Source organism: Salvelinus fontinalis, chromosome 30 (assembly GCF_029448725.1).
Source record: "Salvelinus fontinalis isolate EN_2023a chromosome 30, ASM2944872v1, whole genome shotgun sequence".
Classification (NCBI taxonomy): domain Eukaryota; kingdom Metazoa; phylum Chordata; class Actinopteri; order Salmoniformes; family Salmonidae; genus Salvelinus; species Salvelinus fontinalis.
The window spans coordinates 4503543-4523875 of record NC_074694.1 but is presented as its reverse complement, the minus strand read 5'-3'; the positions used below and the strand labels follow the sequence as shown (position 1 = coordinate 4523875).

The following is a 20333-nucleotide window of genomic DNA, read 5'->3' as shown; positions in this document are numbered from 1 at the left end:
AGAAAGCTCCTGTTTTCAGCCTTTCTTTTAGCGCGCTGACAGTTGTAGCGTCTATGTTGCTATGACTACTGTCACAGAGGAGAGGGCGTTTGGCGCGCGAAAACAACAGCAGAGCATTATGGGATTCGTAGTATTAGCGGTGAATGCGCTGTATAATACCGGTGGGCCAGCTCTAGTAGTAATTTGGTATTGTTTCGCGGGCCAAATATAATTACCCCGCGGGCCAAATTTGGCCCGCGGGCCAGAGTTTGACACCCATGCGCTAGTGCAATGAGTCCTACTGTAGGATTAATACACGCTCCTCTGGCTCAGTCGGCTCCAGAGACGTCCTTCCGACCACCAACTGTCTGTCATTATGCATACAGGGAAATTGATCATGAGCACAGAGACGAAAAAATACACGTTTAGAACTGATCATTGATCGCATGGTGCAAGAATGAATGAAATGAATTGATTGTTGAATGTTATGATGGACACAGCCTCTGCTCAACAAACTGGAACCTGAGAACGAATCGTTTGGGGAGAACGAATCGTTTGGGGAGAACGAATCGTTTGGGGAGAACGAATCGTTTGGGGAGAACGAATCGTTTGGGGAGAACGAATCGTTTGGGGAGGACGAATCGTTTGGGGGGGACGAATCGTTTGGGGAGGACGAATCGTTTGGGGAGGACGAATCGTTTGGGGAGAACGAATCGTTGGGGAGAACGAATGGTTTGGGGAGAACGAATGGTTTGGGGAGAACGAATGGTTTGGGGAGAACGAATGGTTTGGGGAGAACGAATGGTTTGGGGAGAACGAATGGTTTGGGGAGAACGAATCGTTTGGGGAGAACGAATGGTTTGGGGAGAACGAATGGTTTGGGGAGAACGAATGGTTTGGGGAGGACGAATGGTTTGGGGAGGACGAATGGTTTGGGGAGGACGAATGGTTTGGGGAGGACGAATGGTTTGGGGAGGACGAATCGTTTGGGGAGAACGAATCATTTGGGGGGGCTGCAGTTCGCAAACAACTGTACTTATCCCCTCGTGGCAGCAATGCATTCCCGCCAAGAGTCGTTCACAATCTAGTCGACAGTGGCCACAACTAGACCTCGTTTAAAATGTTTCATGAAATAATCGTATTTGTATGCCTAGCGATCAACACGTGTACATTTGTTTTAAAGCACATTTTTACAAGTCTCAGTCACAAAAGACGACTCCAATAAGCCTCCTATGCTGAACAACATGTAAACAAGAGGCTTGTAGAATCATGACTCTCCAGTTTTCAGTGAATCTTTTACCGGTAGGGGGTCCCGGGGGTCTGGGCATTACTGACTCAAATGAACCAAATCAGTCAAAGATCAGAGTTGGTTAAAAGAGCTGAACTTCCCATCAATAGTCAGGAGTCTTTTTTGGTGTTCCAAAGATTATGGTCACTTGCCCGAAAAATGTGAAAATAGCTAATTACACACATAAATTCCCAAACTTGTCAGTCGTTCACTTACTGTGAATGGTAAGGAAGCACAAAGATCCATTTAGGCTGATGGAATTCTTTGCAGTTTGATTGTTTTCAGGAATATATTTCACTCGCCCAATTGGGCAACCCAGAGCAGGCTCACTTGCCCGACTGCTAAGTTCAGTAGCCCCGGTCAACCCTTTAATGTCAATCCCTGCATATAAATACATCTGTCAGGTTACAAGGTCCTAACTTGGAAATAAGATATCCTGCTGTTCAAGCAATGGTCATTTCAATGTACTTTTATATTCTAATTGATTCTTCAAGATCATATATTTCTAAGGAGCTTAGTACAACTGTCTCACCATAAGGTTGTATTCTAATTCTTCTTCCTCTTCTCTCTTTCTCTAACTTTGTGACCATTGTATTCTTCTTCTTCTCTAACTTTGTGACCATTGTATTCTTCTTCTCTCCTTTGTGACCATTGTATTCTTCTTCTCTAACTTTGTGACCATTGTATTCTTCTTCTTCTCTAACTTTGTGACCATTGTATTCTTCTTCTTCTCTAACTTTGTGACCATTGTATTCTTCTTCTTCTCTAACTTTGTGACCATTGTATTCTTCTTCTTCTCTAACTTTGTGACCATTGTATTCTTCTTCTTCTCTAACTTTGTGACCATTGTATTCTTCTTCTTCTCTAACTTTGTGACCATTGTATTCTTCTTCTTCTCTAACTTTGTGACCATTGTATTCTTCTTCTTCTCTAACTTTGACCATTGTATTCTTCTTCTCTAACTTTGTGACCATTGTATTCTTCTTCTCTCCTTTGTGACCATTGTATTCTTCTTCTCTAACTTTGACCATTGTATTCTTCTTCTCTAACTTTGACCATTGTATTCTTCTTCTCTAACTTTGTGACCATTGTATTCTTCTTCTTCTCTCCTTTGTGACCATTGTATTCTTCTTCTTCTCTAACTTTGTGACCATTGTATTCTTCTTCTTCTCTAACTTTGTGACCATTGTATTCTTCTTCTTCTCTAACTTTGTGACCATTGTATTCTTCTTCTTCTCTAACTTTGTGACCATTGTATTCTTCTTCTTCTCTAACTTTGTGACCATTGTATTCTTCTTCTTCTCTAACTTTGTGACCATTGTATTCTTCTTCTTCTCTAACTTTGTGACCATTGTATTCTTCTTCTTCTCTAACTTTGACCATTGTATTCTTCTTCTTCTCTAACTTTGTGACCATTGTATTCTTCTTCTTCTCTAACTTTGTGACCATTGTATTCTTCTTCTTCTCTAACTTTGACCATTGTATTCTTCTTCTCTAACTTTGTGACCATTGTATTCTTCTTCTTCTCTAACTTTGTGACCATTGTATTCTTCTTCTTCTCTCCTTTGTGACCATTGTATTCTTCTTCTTCTCTAACTTTGTGACCATTGTATTCTTCTTCTTCTCTAACTTTGTGACCATTGTATTCTTCTTCTTCTCTAACTTTGTGACCATTGTATTCTTCTTCTTCTCTAACTTTGTGACCATTGTATTCTTCTTCTTCTCTAACTTTGTGACCATTGTATTCTTCTTCTCTCCTTTGTGACCATTGTATTCTTCTTCTTCTCTAACTTTGACCATTGTATTCTTCTTCTCTAACTTTGTGACCATTGTATTCTTCTTCTTCTCTCCTTTGTGACCATTGTATTCTTCTTCTTCTCTAACTTTGTGACCATTGTATTCTTCTTCTTCTCTAACTTTGTGACCATTGTATTCTTCTTCTTCTCTAACTTTGTGACCATTGTATTCTTCTTCTTCTCTAACTTTGTGACCATTGTATTCTTCTTCTTCTCTAACTTTGTGACCATTGTATTCTTCTTCTTCTCTAACTTTGACCATTGTATTCTTCTTCTCTAACTTTGTGACCATTGTATTCTTCTTCTCTCCTTTGTGACCATTGTATTCTTCTTCTCTAACTTTGACCATTGTATTCTTCTTCTCTAACTTTGACCATTGTATTCTTCTTCTCTAACTTTGTGACCATTGTATTCTTCTTCTTCTCTCCTTTGTGACCATTGTATTCTTCTTCTTCTCTAACTTTGTGACCATTGTATTCTTCTTCTTCTCTAACTTTGTGACCATTGTATTCTTCTTCTTCTCTAACTTTGTGACCATTGTATTCTTCTTCTTCTCTAACTTTGTGACCATTGTATTCTTCTTCTTCTCTAACTTTGTGACCATTGTATTCTTCTTCTTCTCTAACTTTGTGACCATTGTATTCTTCTTCTTCTCTAACTTTGTGACCATTGTATTCTTCTTCTTCTCTAACTTTGACCATTGTATTCTTCTTCTTCTCTAACTTTGTGACCATTGTATTCTTCTTCTTCTCTAACTTTGTGACCATTGTATTCTTCTTCTTCTCTAACTTTGACCATTGTATTCTTCTTCTCTAACTTTGTGACCATTGTATTCTTCTTCTTCTCTAACTTTGTGACCATTGTATTCTTCTTCTTCTCTCCTTTGTGACCATTGTATTCTTCTTCTTCTCTAACTTTGTGACCATTGTATTCTTCTTCTTCTCTAACTTTGTGACCATTGTATTCTTCTTCTTCTCTAACTTTGTGACCATTGTATTCTTCTTCTTCTCTAACTTTGTGACCATTGTATTCTTCTTCTTCTCTAACTTTGTGACCATTGTATTCTTCTTCTCTCCTTTGTGACCATTGTATTCTTCTTCTTCTCTAACTTTGACCATTGTATTCTTCTTCTCTAACTTTGTGACCATTGTATTCTTCTTCTTCTCTCCTTTGTGACCATTGTATTCTTCTTCTTCTCTAACTTTGACCATTGTATTCTTCTTCTTCTCTAACTTTGTGACCATTGTATTCTTCTTCTTCTCTAACTTTGTGACCATTGTATTCTTCTTCTTCTCTCTTTTGTGACCATTGTATTCTTCTTCTTCTCTAACTTTGTGACCATTGTATTCTTCTTCTCTAACTTTGTGACCATTGTATTCTTCTTCTTCTCTAACTTTGTGACCATTGTATTCTTCTTCTTCTCTAACTTTGTGACCATTGTATTCTTCTTCTTCTCTAACTTTGTGACCATTGTATTCTTCTTCTTCTCTAACTTTGTGACCATTGTATTCTTCTTCTTCTCTAACTTTGTGACCATTGTATTCTTCTTCTTCTCTAACTTTGTGACCATTGTATTCTTCTTCTTCTCTAACTTTGTGACCATTGTATTCTTCTTCTTCTCTAACTTTGTGACCATTTTATTCTTCTTCTCTAACTTTGTGACCATTGTATTCTTCTTCTCTCCTTTGTGACCATTGTATTCTTCTTCTTCTCTAACTTTGACCATTGTATTCTTCTTCTTCTCTAACTTTGTGACCATTGTATTCTTCTTCTTCTCTCCTTTGTGACCATTGTATTCTTCTTCTTCTCTAACTTTGTGACCATTGTATTCTTCTTCTCTAACTTTGTGACCATTGTATTCTTCTTCTTCTCTAACTTTGTGACCATTGTATTCTTCTTCTTCTCTAACTTTGTGACCATTGTATTCTTCTTCTTCTCTAACTTTGTGACCATTGTATTCTTCTTCTTCTCTAACTTTGTGACCATTGTATTCTTCTTCTTCTCTAACTTTGTGACCATTGTATTCTTCTTCTCTCCTTTGTGACCATTGTATTCTTCTTCTTCTCTAACTTTGACCATTGTATTCTTCTTCTCTAACTTTGTGACCATTGTATTCTTCTTCTTCTCTCCTTTGTGACCATTGTATTCTTCTTCTTCTCTAACTTTGACCATTGTATTCTTCTTCTTCTCTAACTTTGTGACCATTGTATTCTTCTTCTTCTCTCCTTTGTGACCATTGTATTCTTCTTCTTCTCTAACTTTGTGACCATTGTATTCTTCTTCTCTAACTTTGTGACCATTGTATTCTTCTTCTTCTCTAACTTTGTGACCATTGTATTCTTCTTCTTCTCTAACTTTGTGACCATTGTATTCTTCTTCTTCTCTAACTTTGTGACCATTGTATTCTTCTTCTTCTCTAACTTTGTGACCATTGTATTCTTCTTCTTCTCTAACTTTGTGACCATTGTATTCTTCTTCTCTCCTTTGTGACCATTGTATTCTTCTTCTTCTCTAACTTTGACCATTGTATTCTTCTTCTTCTCTAACTTTGTGACCATTGTATTCTTCTTCTTCTCTCCTTTGTGACCATTGTATTCTTCTTCTTCTCTAACTTTGTGACCATTGTATTCTTCTTCTCTAACTTTGTGACCATTGTATTCTTCTTCTTCTCTAACTTTGTGACCATTGTATTCTTCTTCTTCTCTAACTTTGTGACCATTGTATTCTTCTTCTTCTCTAACTTTGTGACCATTGTATTCTTCTTCTTCTCTAACTTTGTGACCATTGTATTCTTCTTCTTCTCTAACTTTGTGACCATTGTATTCTTCTTCTTCTCTAACTTTGTGACCATTGTATTCTTCTTCTTCTCTCCTTTGTGACCATTGTATTATTCTTCTTCTCTCCTTTGTGACCAGGCCTCTGGAATAGCGGTTCACGATGATGTCGTTCACACGTTTGACAAGATCAGAGTACGCCTCCAGGGGGCTGACAAGCAGGAGCAGCTGAAGCTGGTGCTCTTCAAGATCAGCGACGACGGGAAATGTATCATCGTGGACGAGGACAAATGCCTGAAGGTCAGAAGCGGCATATATACTAGTATATAATTATAATTTAATAATATAGGACATTTATCAGACACTTTTATCCAAAGCCCTCTATTCTGGCGTTGCAAGCGCCGTGCTGTACCCACTGAGATTCAGAGGACCAAGTATTTAGGCATTTTAACAGAAATTTAGGGGCTGCATCCTAAATCTCCTAAAGCTCTGGTCAATAGTAGTGAACTATATAGGAAAGGGGGGGGGGGTCAGTGGTCCTACTTACAGTGGTCAACGAATGCATTCACCTGAAATGTGTCTTCCTCATTTAACCCAACGCCTCTGAATCAGAGGGGTGTGGGGGGGGACTGCCTTAACTGACGTCCAAGTCATCGGCGCCCGGGGAACAGTGGGTTAACAGCCTTGCACAGGGACAGATTTTGACCTTGTCAGCTCAGGGATTCGATCCCGCAATCTTGGGGTTACTGGCCCATTGTTTAAAATTCAGAACATTCTGAATCATGTAATATGGAGCTAACGTGGCTGCCATTATAATTATGTCATGTTAATGTATCAAAATGCAGAAACCGCAATGTCCAAACTTTCTTACTATTATAATTGGCGTTAGGGTTAGTAACGTGAACATCTGGAAAAAGCTCTATATCATTTGTTATCAATTAATCAATTACCAATCAATGAAGGTCAAGGACCTGAACGGGGAGGAGGACGTATTCAGGAAGATCGTCAACATGATGCCAACGGAGGACTGCCGCTATGCCCTGTACGACTGTTCCTGGGAGAGCAAGGACAGCCCCAAAGAGGCGCTATGCCCTGTACGACTGCTCCTGGGAGAGCAAGGACAGCCCCAAAGAGGCGCTATGCCCTGTACGACTGCTCCTGGGAGAGCAAGGACAGCCCCAAAGAGGCGCTATGCCCTGTACGACTGCTCCTGGGAGAGCAAGGACAGCCCCAAAGAGGCGCTATGCCCTGTACGACTGCTCCTGGGAGAGCAAGGACAGCCCCAAAGAGGCGCTATGCCCTGTACGACTGCTCCTGGGAGAGCAAGGACAGCCCCAAAGAGGCGCTATGCCCTGTACGACTGTTCCTGGGAGAGCAAGGACAGCCCCAAAGAGGCGCTATGCCCTGTACGACTGCTCCTGGGAGAGCAAGGACAGCCCCAAAGAGGCGCTATGCCCTGTACGACTGTTCCTGGGAGAGCAAGGACAGCCCCAAAGAGGCGCTATGCCCTGTACGACTGCTCCTGGGAGAGCAAGGACAGCCCCAAAGAGGCGCTATGCCCTGTACGACTGTTCCTGGGAGAGCAAGGACAGCCCCAAAGAGGCGCTATGCCCTGTACGACTGTTCCTGGGAGAGCAAGGACAGCCCCAAAGAGGACCTGGTCTTCATCATGTGGTAGGTTGGACCATAGAGTTAGAATAACTAGACTTGTAATAACTAACACCGAGGACCTGGTCTTCATCATGTGGTAGGTTGGACCATAGAGTTAGAATAACTAGACTTGTAATAACTAACACTGAGGACCTGGTCTTCATCATGTGGTAGGTTGTACCATAGAGATATAATAACTAGACTTGTTTGTAATAACTAACACTAACCCTTAGGACCTGGTCTTCATCATGTGGTAGGTTGGACCATAGAGTTAGAATAACTAGACTTGTAATAACTAACACTGAGGACCTGGTCTTCATCATGTGGTAGGTTGTACCATAGAGATAGAATAACTAGACTTGTTTGTAATAACTAACACTAACCCTTAGGACCTGGTCTTAATCATGTGGTAGGTTGGACCATAGAGATAGAATAACTAACACTGAGGACCTGGTCTTCATCATGTAGTATGTTGGACAATAGAGTTAGAATTACATGGACTATACACCATGAGTAACAATACCATGTCAGCCATATTGAATGGAGGGTATGTGTGTGAGAGAGAGGATTTGTTAATTGACTCAAGGCAAAATGTTTGAAACACTTTCTAAATGTAATATTCTTATGTTTGAATTACAGGGCCCCAGAACACTCAATGTAATATTCTTCTGTTTGAATTACAGGGGCCCAGAACACTCAATGTAATATTATTATGTTTGAATTACAGGGCCCCAGAACACTCAATGTAATATTCTTCTATTTGAATTACAGGGCCCCAGAACACTCAACTATCAAAAAGAAAATGAAATACGCCAGCTCAAAGCAATACATTAAAGCAAAGTTCCAAGGTAAGAGTTTAGGTGTCTTTCAAAACGTTTCACCTATCTCCTTTCCACAATCAGATGGATATGTTCATTAGGTACCAGACGGAAGAAAATGGACTGAAACAGGGAAGACTGGCTTGTCCAATAAGATACTCTCATTTTCAAAAGCCTTCTGTCACATGACGTAAAGCTATAATCCACAGTTGGATTTATAGATTAATCATTTTACAAATCAAATGTTATTCATCACATGCTTGGTAAACAGGTGTGGACTAACAGTGAAATGTTTCCCAACAATACAGAGAGAAAGAAAATAGAGAAATAATAGAAAAGTAAAACTTAATAATAATAAATACACAATGAGTAACAATAACTTGTCTATATACACGGGGTACCAGTACCTAGTAGATGATAACTTGGCTATATACACAGGGTACCAGTACCTAGTAGATAATAACATGGCTATATACACAGGGTACCAGTATCTAGTAGATAATAACTTGGCTATATACACAGGGTACCAGTACCTAGTAGATAATAACATGGCTATATACACAGGGTACCAGTACCTAGTAGATAATAACATGGCTATATACACAGGGTACCAGTACCTAGTAGATAATAACATGGCTATATACACAGGGTACCAGTACCTAGTAGATGATAACTTGGCTATATACACAGGGTACCAGTACCTAGTAGATGATAACTTGGCTATATACACAGGGTACCAGTACCTAGTAGATGATAACTTGTCTATATACACAGGGTACCAGTACCTAGTAGATGATAACTTGTCTATATACACAGGGTACCAGTACCTAGTAGATGATAACTTGGCTATATACACAGGGTACCAGTACCTAGTAGATAATAACATGGCTATATACACAGGGTACCAGTACCTAGTAGATGATAACTTGGCTATATACACAGGGTACCAGTACCTAGTAGATGATAACTTGGCTATATACACAGGGTACCAGTACCTAGTAGATGATAACTTGTCTATATACACGGGGTACCAGTACCTAGTAGATAATAACATGGCTATATACACAGGGGTACCAGTACCTAGTAGATGATAACTTGGCTATATACACAGGGTACCAGTACCTAGTAGATAATAACATGGCTATATACACAGGGTACCAGTACCTAGTAGATAATAACTTGGCTATATACACAGGGTACCAGTACCTAGTAGATAATAACATGGCTATATACACAGGGTACCAGTACCTAGTAGATAATAACATGGCTATATACACAGGGTACCAGTACCTAGTAGATAATAACATGGCTATATACACAGGGTACCAGTACCTAGTAGATGATAACTTGGCTATATACACAGGGTACCAGTACCTAGTAGATGATAACTTGGCTATATACACAGGGTACCAGTACCTAGTAGATGATAACTTGGCTATATACACAGGGTACCAGTACCTAGTAGATAATAACATGGCTATATACACAGGGTACCAGTACCTAGTAGATGATAACTTGGCTATATACACAGGGTACCAGTACCTAGTAGATGATAACTTGTCTATATACACAGGGTACCAGTACCTAGTAGATAATAACATGGCTATATACACAGGGTACCAGTACCTAGTAGATGATAACTTGGCTATATACACAGGGTACCAGTACCTAGTAGATGATAACTTGGCTATATACACAGGGTACCAGTACCTAGTAGATAATAACATGGCTATATACACAGGGGTACCAGTACCTAGTCGATGATAACTTGGCTATATACACGGGGTACCAGTACCTAGTAGATAATAACTTGGCTATATACACAGGGTACCAGTACCTAGTAGATAATAACTTGGCTATATACACGGGGTACCAGTACCTAGTAGATAATAACTTGGCTATATACACGGGGTACCAGTACCTAGTAGATAATAACTTGGCTATATACACGGGGTACCAGTACCTAGTCGATGATAACTTGGCTATATACACGGGGTACCAGTACCTAGTAGATAATAACATGGCTATATACACAGGGTACCAGTACCTAGTAGATGATAACTTGGCTATATACACAGGGTACCAGTACCTAGTAGATGATAACTTGTCTATATACACAGGGTACCAGTACCTAGTAGATGATAACTTGGCTATATACACAGGGTACCAGTACCTAGTAGATAATAACATGGCTATATACACAGGGTACCAGTACCTAGTAGATGATAACTTGGCTATATACACAGGGTACCAGTACCTAGTAGATGATAACTTGTCTATATACACAGGGTACCAGTACCTAGTAGATAATAACATGGCTATATACACAGGGTACCAGTACCTAGTAGATGATAACTTGGCTATATACACAGGGTACCAGTACCTAGTAGATGATAACTTGGCTATATACACAGGGTACCAGTACCTAGTAGATAATAACATGGCTATATACACAGGGGTACCAGTACCTAGTCGATGATAACTTGGCTATATACACGGGGTACCAGTACCTAGTAGATAATAACTTGGCTATATACACAGGGTACCAGTACCTAGTAGATAATAACTTGGCTATATACACGGGGTACCAGTACCTAGTAGATAATAACTTGGCTATATACACGGGGTACCAGTACCTAGTAGATGATAACTTGTCTATATACACAGGGTACCAGTACCTAGTAGATGATAACTTGGCTATATACACAGGGTACCAGTACCTAGTAGATAATAACATGGCTATATACACAGGGTACCAGTACCTAGTAGATGATAACTTGGCTATATACACAGGGTACCAGTACCTAGTAGATGATAACTTGTCTATATACACAGGGTACCAGTACCTAGTAGATGATAACTTGGCTATATACACAGGGTACCAGTACCTAGTAGATGATAACTTGTCTATATACACGGGGTACCAGTACCTAGTAGATGATAACTTGGCTATATACACAGGGTACCAGTACCTAGTAGATGATAACTTGGCTATATACACAGGGTACCAGTACCTAGTAGATAATAACATGGCTATATACACAGGGGTACCAGTACCTAGTCGATGATAACTTGGCTATATACACGGGGTACCAGTACCTAGTAGATAATAACTTGGCTATATACACAGGGTACCAGTACCTAGTAGATGATAACTTGGCTATATACACAGGGTACCAGTACCTAGTAGATAATAACATGGCTATATACACAGGGTACCAGTACCTAGTAGATAATAACTTGACTATATACACAGGGTACCAGTACCTAGTAGATAATAACATGGCTATATACACAGGGTACCAGTACCTAGTAGATAATAACATGGCTATATACACAGGGTACCAGTACCTAGTAGATAATAACATGGCTATATACACAGGGTACCAGTACCTAGTAGATGATAACTTGGCTATATACACAGGGTACCAGTACCTAGTAGATGATAACTTGGCTATATACACAGGGTACCAGTACCTAGTAGATGATAACTTGGCTATATACACAGGGTACCAGTACCTAGTAGATAATAACATGGCTATATACACAGGGTACCAGTACCTAGTAGATGATAACTTGGCTATATACACAGGGTACCAGTACCTAGTAGATGATAACTTGTCTATATACACAGGGTACCAGTACCTAGTAGATAATAACATGGCTATATACACAGGGTACCAGTACCTAGTAGATGATAACTTGGCTATATACACAGGGTACCAGTACCTAGTAGATGATAACTTGGCTATATACACAGGGTACCAGTACCTAGTAGATAATAACATGGCTATATACACAGGGGTACCAGTACCTAGTCGATGATAACTTGGCTATATACACGGGGTACCAGTACCTAGTAGATAATAACTTGGCTATATACACAGGGTACCAGTACCTAGTAGATAATAACTTGGCTATATACACGGGGTACCAGTACCTAGTCGATAATAACTTGGCTATATACACGGGGTACCAGTACCTAGTAGATAATAACTTGGCTATATACACGGGGTACCAGTACCTAGTCGATGATAACTTGGCTATATACACGGGGTACCAGTACCTAGTAGATAATAACTTGGCTATATACACGGGGTACCAGTACCTAGTAGATGATAACTTGGCTATATACACAGGGTACCAGTACCTAGTAGATAATAACTTGGCTATATACACGGGGTACCAGTACCTAGTATATAATAACTTGTCTATATACACAGGGTACCAGTACCTAGTAGATAATAACTTGGCTATATACACGGGGTACCAGTACCTAGTCCATGTGCAGGGGTACGAGGTAATAACTTGTCTATATACACGGGGTACCAGTACCTAGTAGATAATAACTTGGCTATATACACAGGGTACCAGTACCTAGTAGATGATAACTTGGCTATATACACGGGGTACCAGTACCTAGTAGATAATAACTTGGCTATATACACGGGGTACCAGTACCTAGTAGATAATAACTTGGCTATATACACGGGGTACCAGTACCTAGTAGATGATAACTTGTCTATATACACAGGGTACCAGTACCTAGTAGATAATAACTTGGCTATATACACAGGGTACCAGTACCTAGTAGATAATAACTTGGCTATATACACAGGGTACCAGTACCTAGTCGATAATAACTTGGCTATATACACAGGGTACCAGTACCTAGTAGATAATAACTTGGCTATATACACAGGGTACCAGTACCTAGTAGATAATAACTTGGCTATATACACAGGGTACCAGTACCTAGTCGATAATAACTTGGCTATATACACAGGGTACCAGTACCTAGTAGATAATAACTTGGCTATATACACAGGGTACCAGTACCTAGTAGATAATAACTTGGCTATATACACAGGGTACCAGTACCTAGTAGATAATAACTTGGCTATATACACAGGGTACCAGTACCTAGTCGATGATAACTTGGCTATATACACAGGGTACCAGTACCTAGTAGATGATAACTTGGCTATATACACAGGGTACCAGTACCTAGTAGATAATAACTTGTCTATATAAATGGGGTACCAGTACCTAGTAGATAATAACTTGTCTATATACACAGGGTACCAGTACCTAGTAGATGATAACTTGGCTATATACACAGGGTACCAGTACCTAGTCCATGTGCAGGGGTACGAGGTAATAACTTGGCTATATACACAGGGTACCAGTACCTAGTCCATGTGCAGGGGTACGAGGTAATAACTTGGCTATATACACAGGGTACCAGTACCTAGTAGATAATAACTTGTCTATATACACGGGGTACCAGTACCTAGTAGATGATAACTTGGCTATATACACAGGGTACCAGTACCTAGTAGATAATAACTTGGCTATATACACAGGGTACCAGTACCTAGTAGATAATAACTTGGCTATATACACGGGGTACCAGTACGTAGTCCATGTGCAGGGGTACGAGGTAATAACTTGTCTATATACACGGGGTACCAGTACCTAGTAGATAATAACTTGGCTATATACACGGGTACCAGTACCTAGTAGATAATAACTTGTCTATATACACGGGGTACCAGTACCTAGTAGATAATAACTTGTCTATATACACGGGGTACCAGTACCTAGTAGATAATAACTTGGCTATATACACAGGGTACCAGTACCTAGTCGATGATAACTTGGCTATATACACGGGGTACCAGTACCTAGTAGATGATAACTTGGCTATATACACGGGGTACCAGTACCTAGTAGATAATAACTTGGCTATATACACAGGGTACCAGTACCTAGTCGATGATAACTTGGCTATATACACGGGGTACCAGTACCTAGTAGATAATAACTTGGCTATATACACAGGGTACCAGTACCTAGTAGATAATAACTTGGCTATATACACAGGGTACCAGTACCTAGTAGATAATAACTTGGCTATATACACGGGGTACCAGTACCTAGTAGATAATAACTTGGCTATATACACGGGGTACCAGTACCTAGTAGATAATAACTTGGCTATATACACAGGGTACCAGTACCTAGTAGATAATAACTTGTCTATATACACAGGGTACCAGTACCTAGTAGATAATAACTTGTCTATATACACAGGGTACCAGTACCTAGTAGATGATAACTTGGCTATATACACGGGGTACCAGTACCTAGTAGATAATAACTTGGCTATATACACGGGGTACCAGTACCTAGTAGATAATAACTTGGCTATATACACAGGGTACCAGTACCTAGTAGATAATAACTTGGCTATATACACAGGGTACCAGTACCTAGTAGATGATAACTTGGCTATATACACGGGGTACCAGTACCTAGTAGATAATAACTTGGCTATATACACAGGGTACCAGTACCTAGTAGATAATAACTTGGCTATATACACGGGGTACCAGTACCTAGTAGATGATAACTTGGCTATATACACAGGGTACCAGTACCTAGTAGATAATAACTTGGCTATATACACGGGGTACCAGTACCTAGTATATAATAACTTGTCTATATACACAGGGTACCAGTACCTAGTAGATGATAACTTGGCTATATACACGGGGTACCAGTACCTAGTAGATAATAACTTGGCTATATACACGGGGTACCAGTACCTAGTAGATAATAACTTGGCTATATACACAGGGTACCAGTACCTAGTAGATAATAACTTGGCTATATACACAGGGTACCAGTACCTAGTAGATGATAACTTGGCTATATACACGGGGTACCAGTACCTAGTAGATAATAACTTGGCTATATACACAGGGTACCAGTACCTAGTAGATAATAACTTGTCTATATACACAGGGTACCAGTACCTAGTAGATAATAACTTGTCTATATACACAGGGTACCAGTACCTAGTAGATGATAACTTGGCTATATACACGGGGTACCAGTACCTAGTAGATAATAACTTGGCTATATACACGGGGTACCAGTACCTAGTAGATAATAACTTGGCTATATACACAGGGTACCAGTACCTAGTAGATAATAACTTGGCTATATACACAGGGTACCAGTACCTAGTAGATGATAACTTGGCTATATACACGGGGTACCAGTACCTAGTAGATAATAACTTGGCTATATACACAGGGTACCAGTACCTAGTAGATGATAACTTGGCTAAATATAGTCCATGTGCAGGGGTACGAGGTAATAACTTGGCTATATACACGGGGTACCAGTACCTAGTAGATAATAACTACTCTATATACACGGGGTACCAGTACGAGTCCATGTGCAGGGGTACGAGGTAATAACTTGTCTATATACACGGGGTACCAGTACCTAGTAGATAATAACTTGGCTATATACACAGGGTACCAGTACCTAGTCCATGTGCAGGGGTACGAGGTAATAACTTGGCTATATACACGGGGTACCAGTACCTAGTAGATAATAACTTGGCTAAATATAGTCCATGTGCAGGGGTACGAGGTAATAACTTGGCTATATACACGGGGTACCAGTACCTAGTAGATAATAACTACTCTATATACACGGGGTACCAGTACGAGTCCATGTGCAGGGGTACGAGGTAATAACTTGTCTATATACACGGGGTACCAGTACCTAGTAGATAATAACTTGGCTATATACACAGGGTACCAGTACCTAGTAGATAATAACTTGGCTATATACACGGGGTACCAGTACCTAGTAGATAATAACTTGGCTATATACACAGGGTACCAGTACCTAGTAGATAATAACTTGGCTATATACACAGGGTACCAGTACCTAGTAGATGATAACTTGTCTATATAAATGGGGTACGAGTCCATGTGCAGGGGTACGAGGTAATAACTTGGCTATATACACAGGGTACCAGTACCTAGTAGATAATAACTTGTCTATATAAATGGGGTACGAGTCCATGTGCAGGGGTACGAGGTCATACCTATTGACCCTTGAACAATATAACTGAGTTCAACTGTCGTACCCAGTAGTGTGTTGAATGAGGTGGCCGGGGCGATTGAGGTGGCCGGGGCGATTGAGGTGGCCGGGGCGATTGAGGTGGCCGGGGCGAATGAGGTGGCCGGGGCGAATGAGGTGGCCGGGGCGAATGATGTGGCCGGGGCGAATGAGGTGGCCGGGGCGAATGAGGTGGCCGGGGCGAATGAGGTGGCCGGGGCGAATGAGGTGGCCGGGGCGAATGAGGTGGCCGGGGCGAATGAGGTGGCCAGGACGAACGAGGAGGCCAGGGCGGGGCACAGACCCAGTTTAGGGGGGCCATAAAATGACGAATTTTAAATCGATACAAGGTGGATTTGTTTCAATATAATTATGAAGGTTCAACGTATTTAATGCTTCATCTTAGGTTTGGTACATTTCCCCCTCCAAAGTCATCATAAACCAATTCTAAAAGTATTGTTAGTGTTTACATTCAAGGTCAGGAGTTTTTATAAGGATATTAATGTACAGCAGTAAATTCACTTGAAAGTGCAGAATTATACCGTGACATTTGAGCATCTCTATGTTTTTAACGGGACATCCTAGTTTTACACACGCTTTTTGATGGGCTTTATATGGTAAGGACATCTAGCCTAATTTACTGTCATCTTATCTTTGACTGTGTCAACGAACACAAACCACTCGTCATGTTTTCATCTGATTGTCAAACACATCACTTCAGAAAGCAGGTGAAATAGGTCACCTTCATCTGCTCCTAAATAAGTCCAGCCGCCGAACAGTGAACTGTTGACCTGCCATTTGAATAGAAAGGGACATCTATTAAAACACCATCAGTGGAATGACATTCGGTCTACAAAGTAATGTGTATTCATGGATGCCAAGGGAAACCAGGCTTCCCCAAAATATTTTACAATTTTAAAAAAGGAACTCACTTAAATCCGTGTTTCATAATTTTCATTCAATTCACTAGAGGCTGAATCCATTTCACCAGAGAAAGCTTCCGAGCGTGAAAAACAGCATCCCCTATCTGTCTCAGTATGTGTAGACCATGTATCTGATGCTGTCTGGACAGTGAAACAGCTCCCCTCTGTCTCAGTATGTGTAGACCATGTATCTGATGCTGTCTCAGTATGTGTAGACCATGTATCTGATGCTGTCTGGACAGGGAAACAGCACCTCTCTGTCTCAGTATGTGTAGACCATGTATCTGATGCTGTCTGGACAGTGAAACAGCTCCCCTCTGTCTCAGTATGTGTAGACCATGTATCTGATGCTGTCTGGACAGTGAAACAGCTCCCCTCTGTCTCAGTATGTGTAGACCATGTATCTGATGCTGTCTCAGTATGTGTAGACCATGTATCTGATGCTGTCTGGACAGGGAAACATTACCTCTCTGTCTCAGTATGTGTAGACCATGTATCTGATGCTGTCTGGACAGTGAAACAGCACCTCTCTGTCTCAGTATGTGTAGACCATGTATCTGATGCTGTCTGGACAGTGAAACAGCACCTCTCTGTCTCAGTATGTGTAGACCATGTATCTGATGCTGTCTGGACAGTGAAACAGCACCTCTCTGTCTCAGTATGTGTAGACCATGTATCTGATGCTGTCTGGACAGTGAAACAGCACCTCTCTGTCTCAGTATGTGTAGACCATGTATCTGATGCTGTCTCAGTATGTGTAGACCTTGTATCTGATGCTGTCTATGAATTTGAGTGGTTGCATTTCTCCAGGCCATCCATCAGATTTTTACCAAAACAGAGGCGGGGTGTCCACTTTGTTATTGTTTCAACTGCAGATTCTAGCGCTCACGAGCTCACAGAAGTTGTAGACTAGTGACCTAGGCTGGTCTAGCGTGCTAAACCAGGTCCTCCAGAACTGCAGCATGGGATTGAAACCTGACTATTTCAGCACTCTACTCCCCCCCCCCCCCCCCCCAGCTCCAATAAACTAACTAAAATATGTGAGTGAGACTGCACCATTCCTTTAAAAAAAGAGAGAAATGACTGACTGGCTCGTGTTCTCGTGTGTTTCACAGGTCTGAAGTTTGAGTGGCAGGTGAACGACATGTCAGACGCCAAAGACAGCTCTGTGTTCATCGATAAACTGGGAGGGAGAGGAGTCGTAAAGAAACTGGAGGGGAAAGAGGTCTAAGGTCCCCTGACTCCTGACGCCGCCCGTACAACATGGAATCGAAACCAGACCTGGGTTCAAATACTATTCGAAACCCTTCAGATTCTTTCAGCGTTTTTGTTAAAGAGTGCTAGGTGGGCAGGTTTTTTAAAAACATTTAGTGATTTTTCTACTGATTGCAACAGGCAAGCTCAATCAAGCACAGCAAAAGTATTTAGAATTATTTCGAATAGTTCTTGAACCCAGGTCCGTTCAAAACCCAGCTGCTAAAGCAAGCCCACTGTCGGTGTCTCCAACTGAACTGTCCAACGACACAGTATGGTAGTTGATTTGGTCTTTGTAGAAACATGCCTTGGTCAATGAAATAGCTACTCATGTAGTTGATACATTAACTTCCCCCCAGACATCACTGCTCCACGGTTTATACAAATTCACATGTATTTCCTGTAGCTTGGGATCCTAGTATCATCCTTGAATGTGCTTTTATTGTCTATTGACTCTGTTCCAGAACAATCATGTGATTTTTTTAAGCATACCGTTGATGTCACACCTTCCGTGTTTGCTGATGTTTTGTTTTGAATTTGGAAAATGTCACAAAATATATTGTTTAAAAAAAGGAAGATACCTCCACAGAATATCGATTGCAGAAGGTCCACCAGTTTATAATAAAGAGAAACTGGATTTCCAATATACTGCCCTGGATTGTCTGTCTGTGTCTCTGAGATATCAGTATTCCATTTGTTACCACAGAGATTGACATTACGTGTCAACGGAACAGTTGGGCAAGTTGAGCCTGGTCTGTTGTCGCCCCATCGGCTAGTTGATGATTTTTTATTTTTTTTTATTTTCAGTAAAAACAATATCTCCCCCTACGTTTAAGTGAAAGATTAACAACATGTGGTATTTCTGTGGGTAAACAGCTCATGTAAACAAGAAAATAATAACTACTCATCAAGCTATTGTAAGTATGACACCGGACCTCATCTTGTTGACATGGCATGGGTCGTGACACCAATTCTGTGCCTTTAAAAGATGTGTAACCTGGTAAAGAAAATCTTTTGTATTGTGTGTAGATTGAAAAAAAAAAATGATTTAATCAATTTTAGAATAAGGCTGTAACGTAACAAAATGTGGAAAAAGTCAAGGGGTCTGAATACTTTCCTAATGCACTGCAGATACGAACAAAGAACACCATCACGAATAGTGTTTCACCATTTAATGAGTACGGTGGCAAATAGCAAAGGTGTCTCAGGTAATATTTGAAATATAGTTTAACCTACCAATCAACGTATATCGAGTGCCGTGGAGGGCACAATCTTACAATGTTGTAGTCCAGAAATGAGAGCTTTACTGTCTATGTGAAAAAGCCTCTGATGTAGACTGTCATAGAACTCATCTCTCTAGGAGAATTTCTGTGCCCGGGACACATAGGTATATCTAAAGGATCCCACCCTGTTCACCAATGTAGCAAGACAAGTACATTACATTTAAGTCAATTAGCCAGAGCAATTTACAGGAGGAACTAGGATTTAAGTGCCTTGCTCAAGGGCACATCGACAAAGTTTTCACCTAGTCTGCTCTGGGATTTGAACCAGTAACCTTTCGGTTACTGGCCCAATGCTTTCAACCGCAAGGCTACCTGCCACCCTGACAAGGCTGTGTAAGACAAAACCCACAAAGACAACAGGCAAATAAATGCATACAGTGTGTGATCTTAATGTCTAAATAGTGACGACGGGGATCAAACTGCAGGACTTTTGTGAGACAAAGTGAGAGACACTGCATCTGTAGTGTGTGTTACTCTAAACTCTCTCTCACAGGTGAGTGAATCAGCTTGGCTGATCTCTGGGAACAGGACACACACACGAGAGCTGAATAGATCATGTGTGACAAAAGTGAGAGAGACAAGAATGAGCATCACAATAAAGGAATGCAGTTTGTGAGCTAGAAAACGAACATCCTGACTGAG

At 40.6% G+C, this 20333-nt stretch overlaps 1 protein-coding gene across 1 annotated transcript in view; it reads left to right on the top strand.

Moving 5' to 3' along the window:
* The window catches only part of LOC129828553 (uncharacterized), a 29570-nt gene extending 11213 nt beyond the window's left edge, over positions 1-18357 (top strand). The window contains exons 2-5 of the mRNA XM_055889574.1: positions 5979-6137; positions 6800-7511; positions 8259-8335; positions 18270-18357. Of these exons, the coding sequence (XP_055745549.1) occupies positions 5979-6137; positions 6800-7511; positions 8259-8293 (906 nt within the window). The 3' untranslated portion in view covers positions 8294-8335; positions 18270-18357. The remainder of the gene's footprint in view (positions 1-5978; positions 6138-6799; positions 7512-8258; positions 8336-18269) is intronic.
* Positions 18358-20333: the final 1976 nt, after the last annotated feature.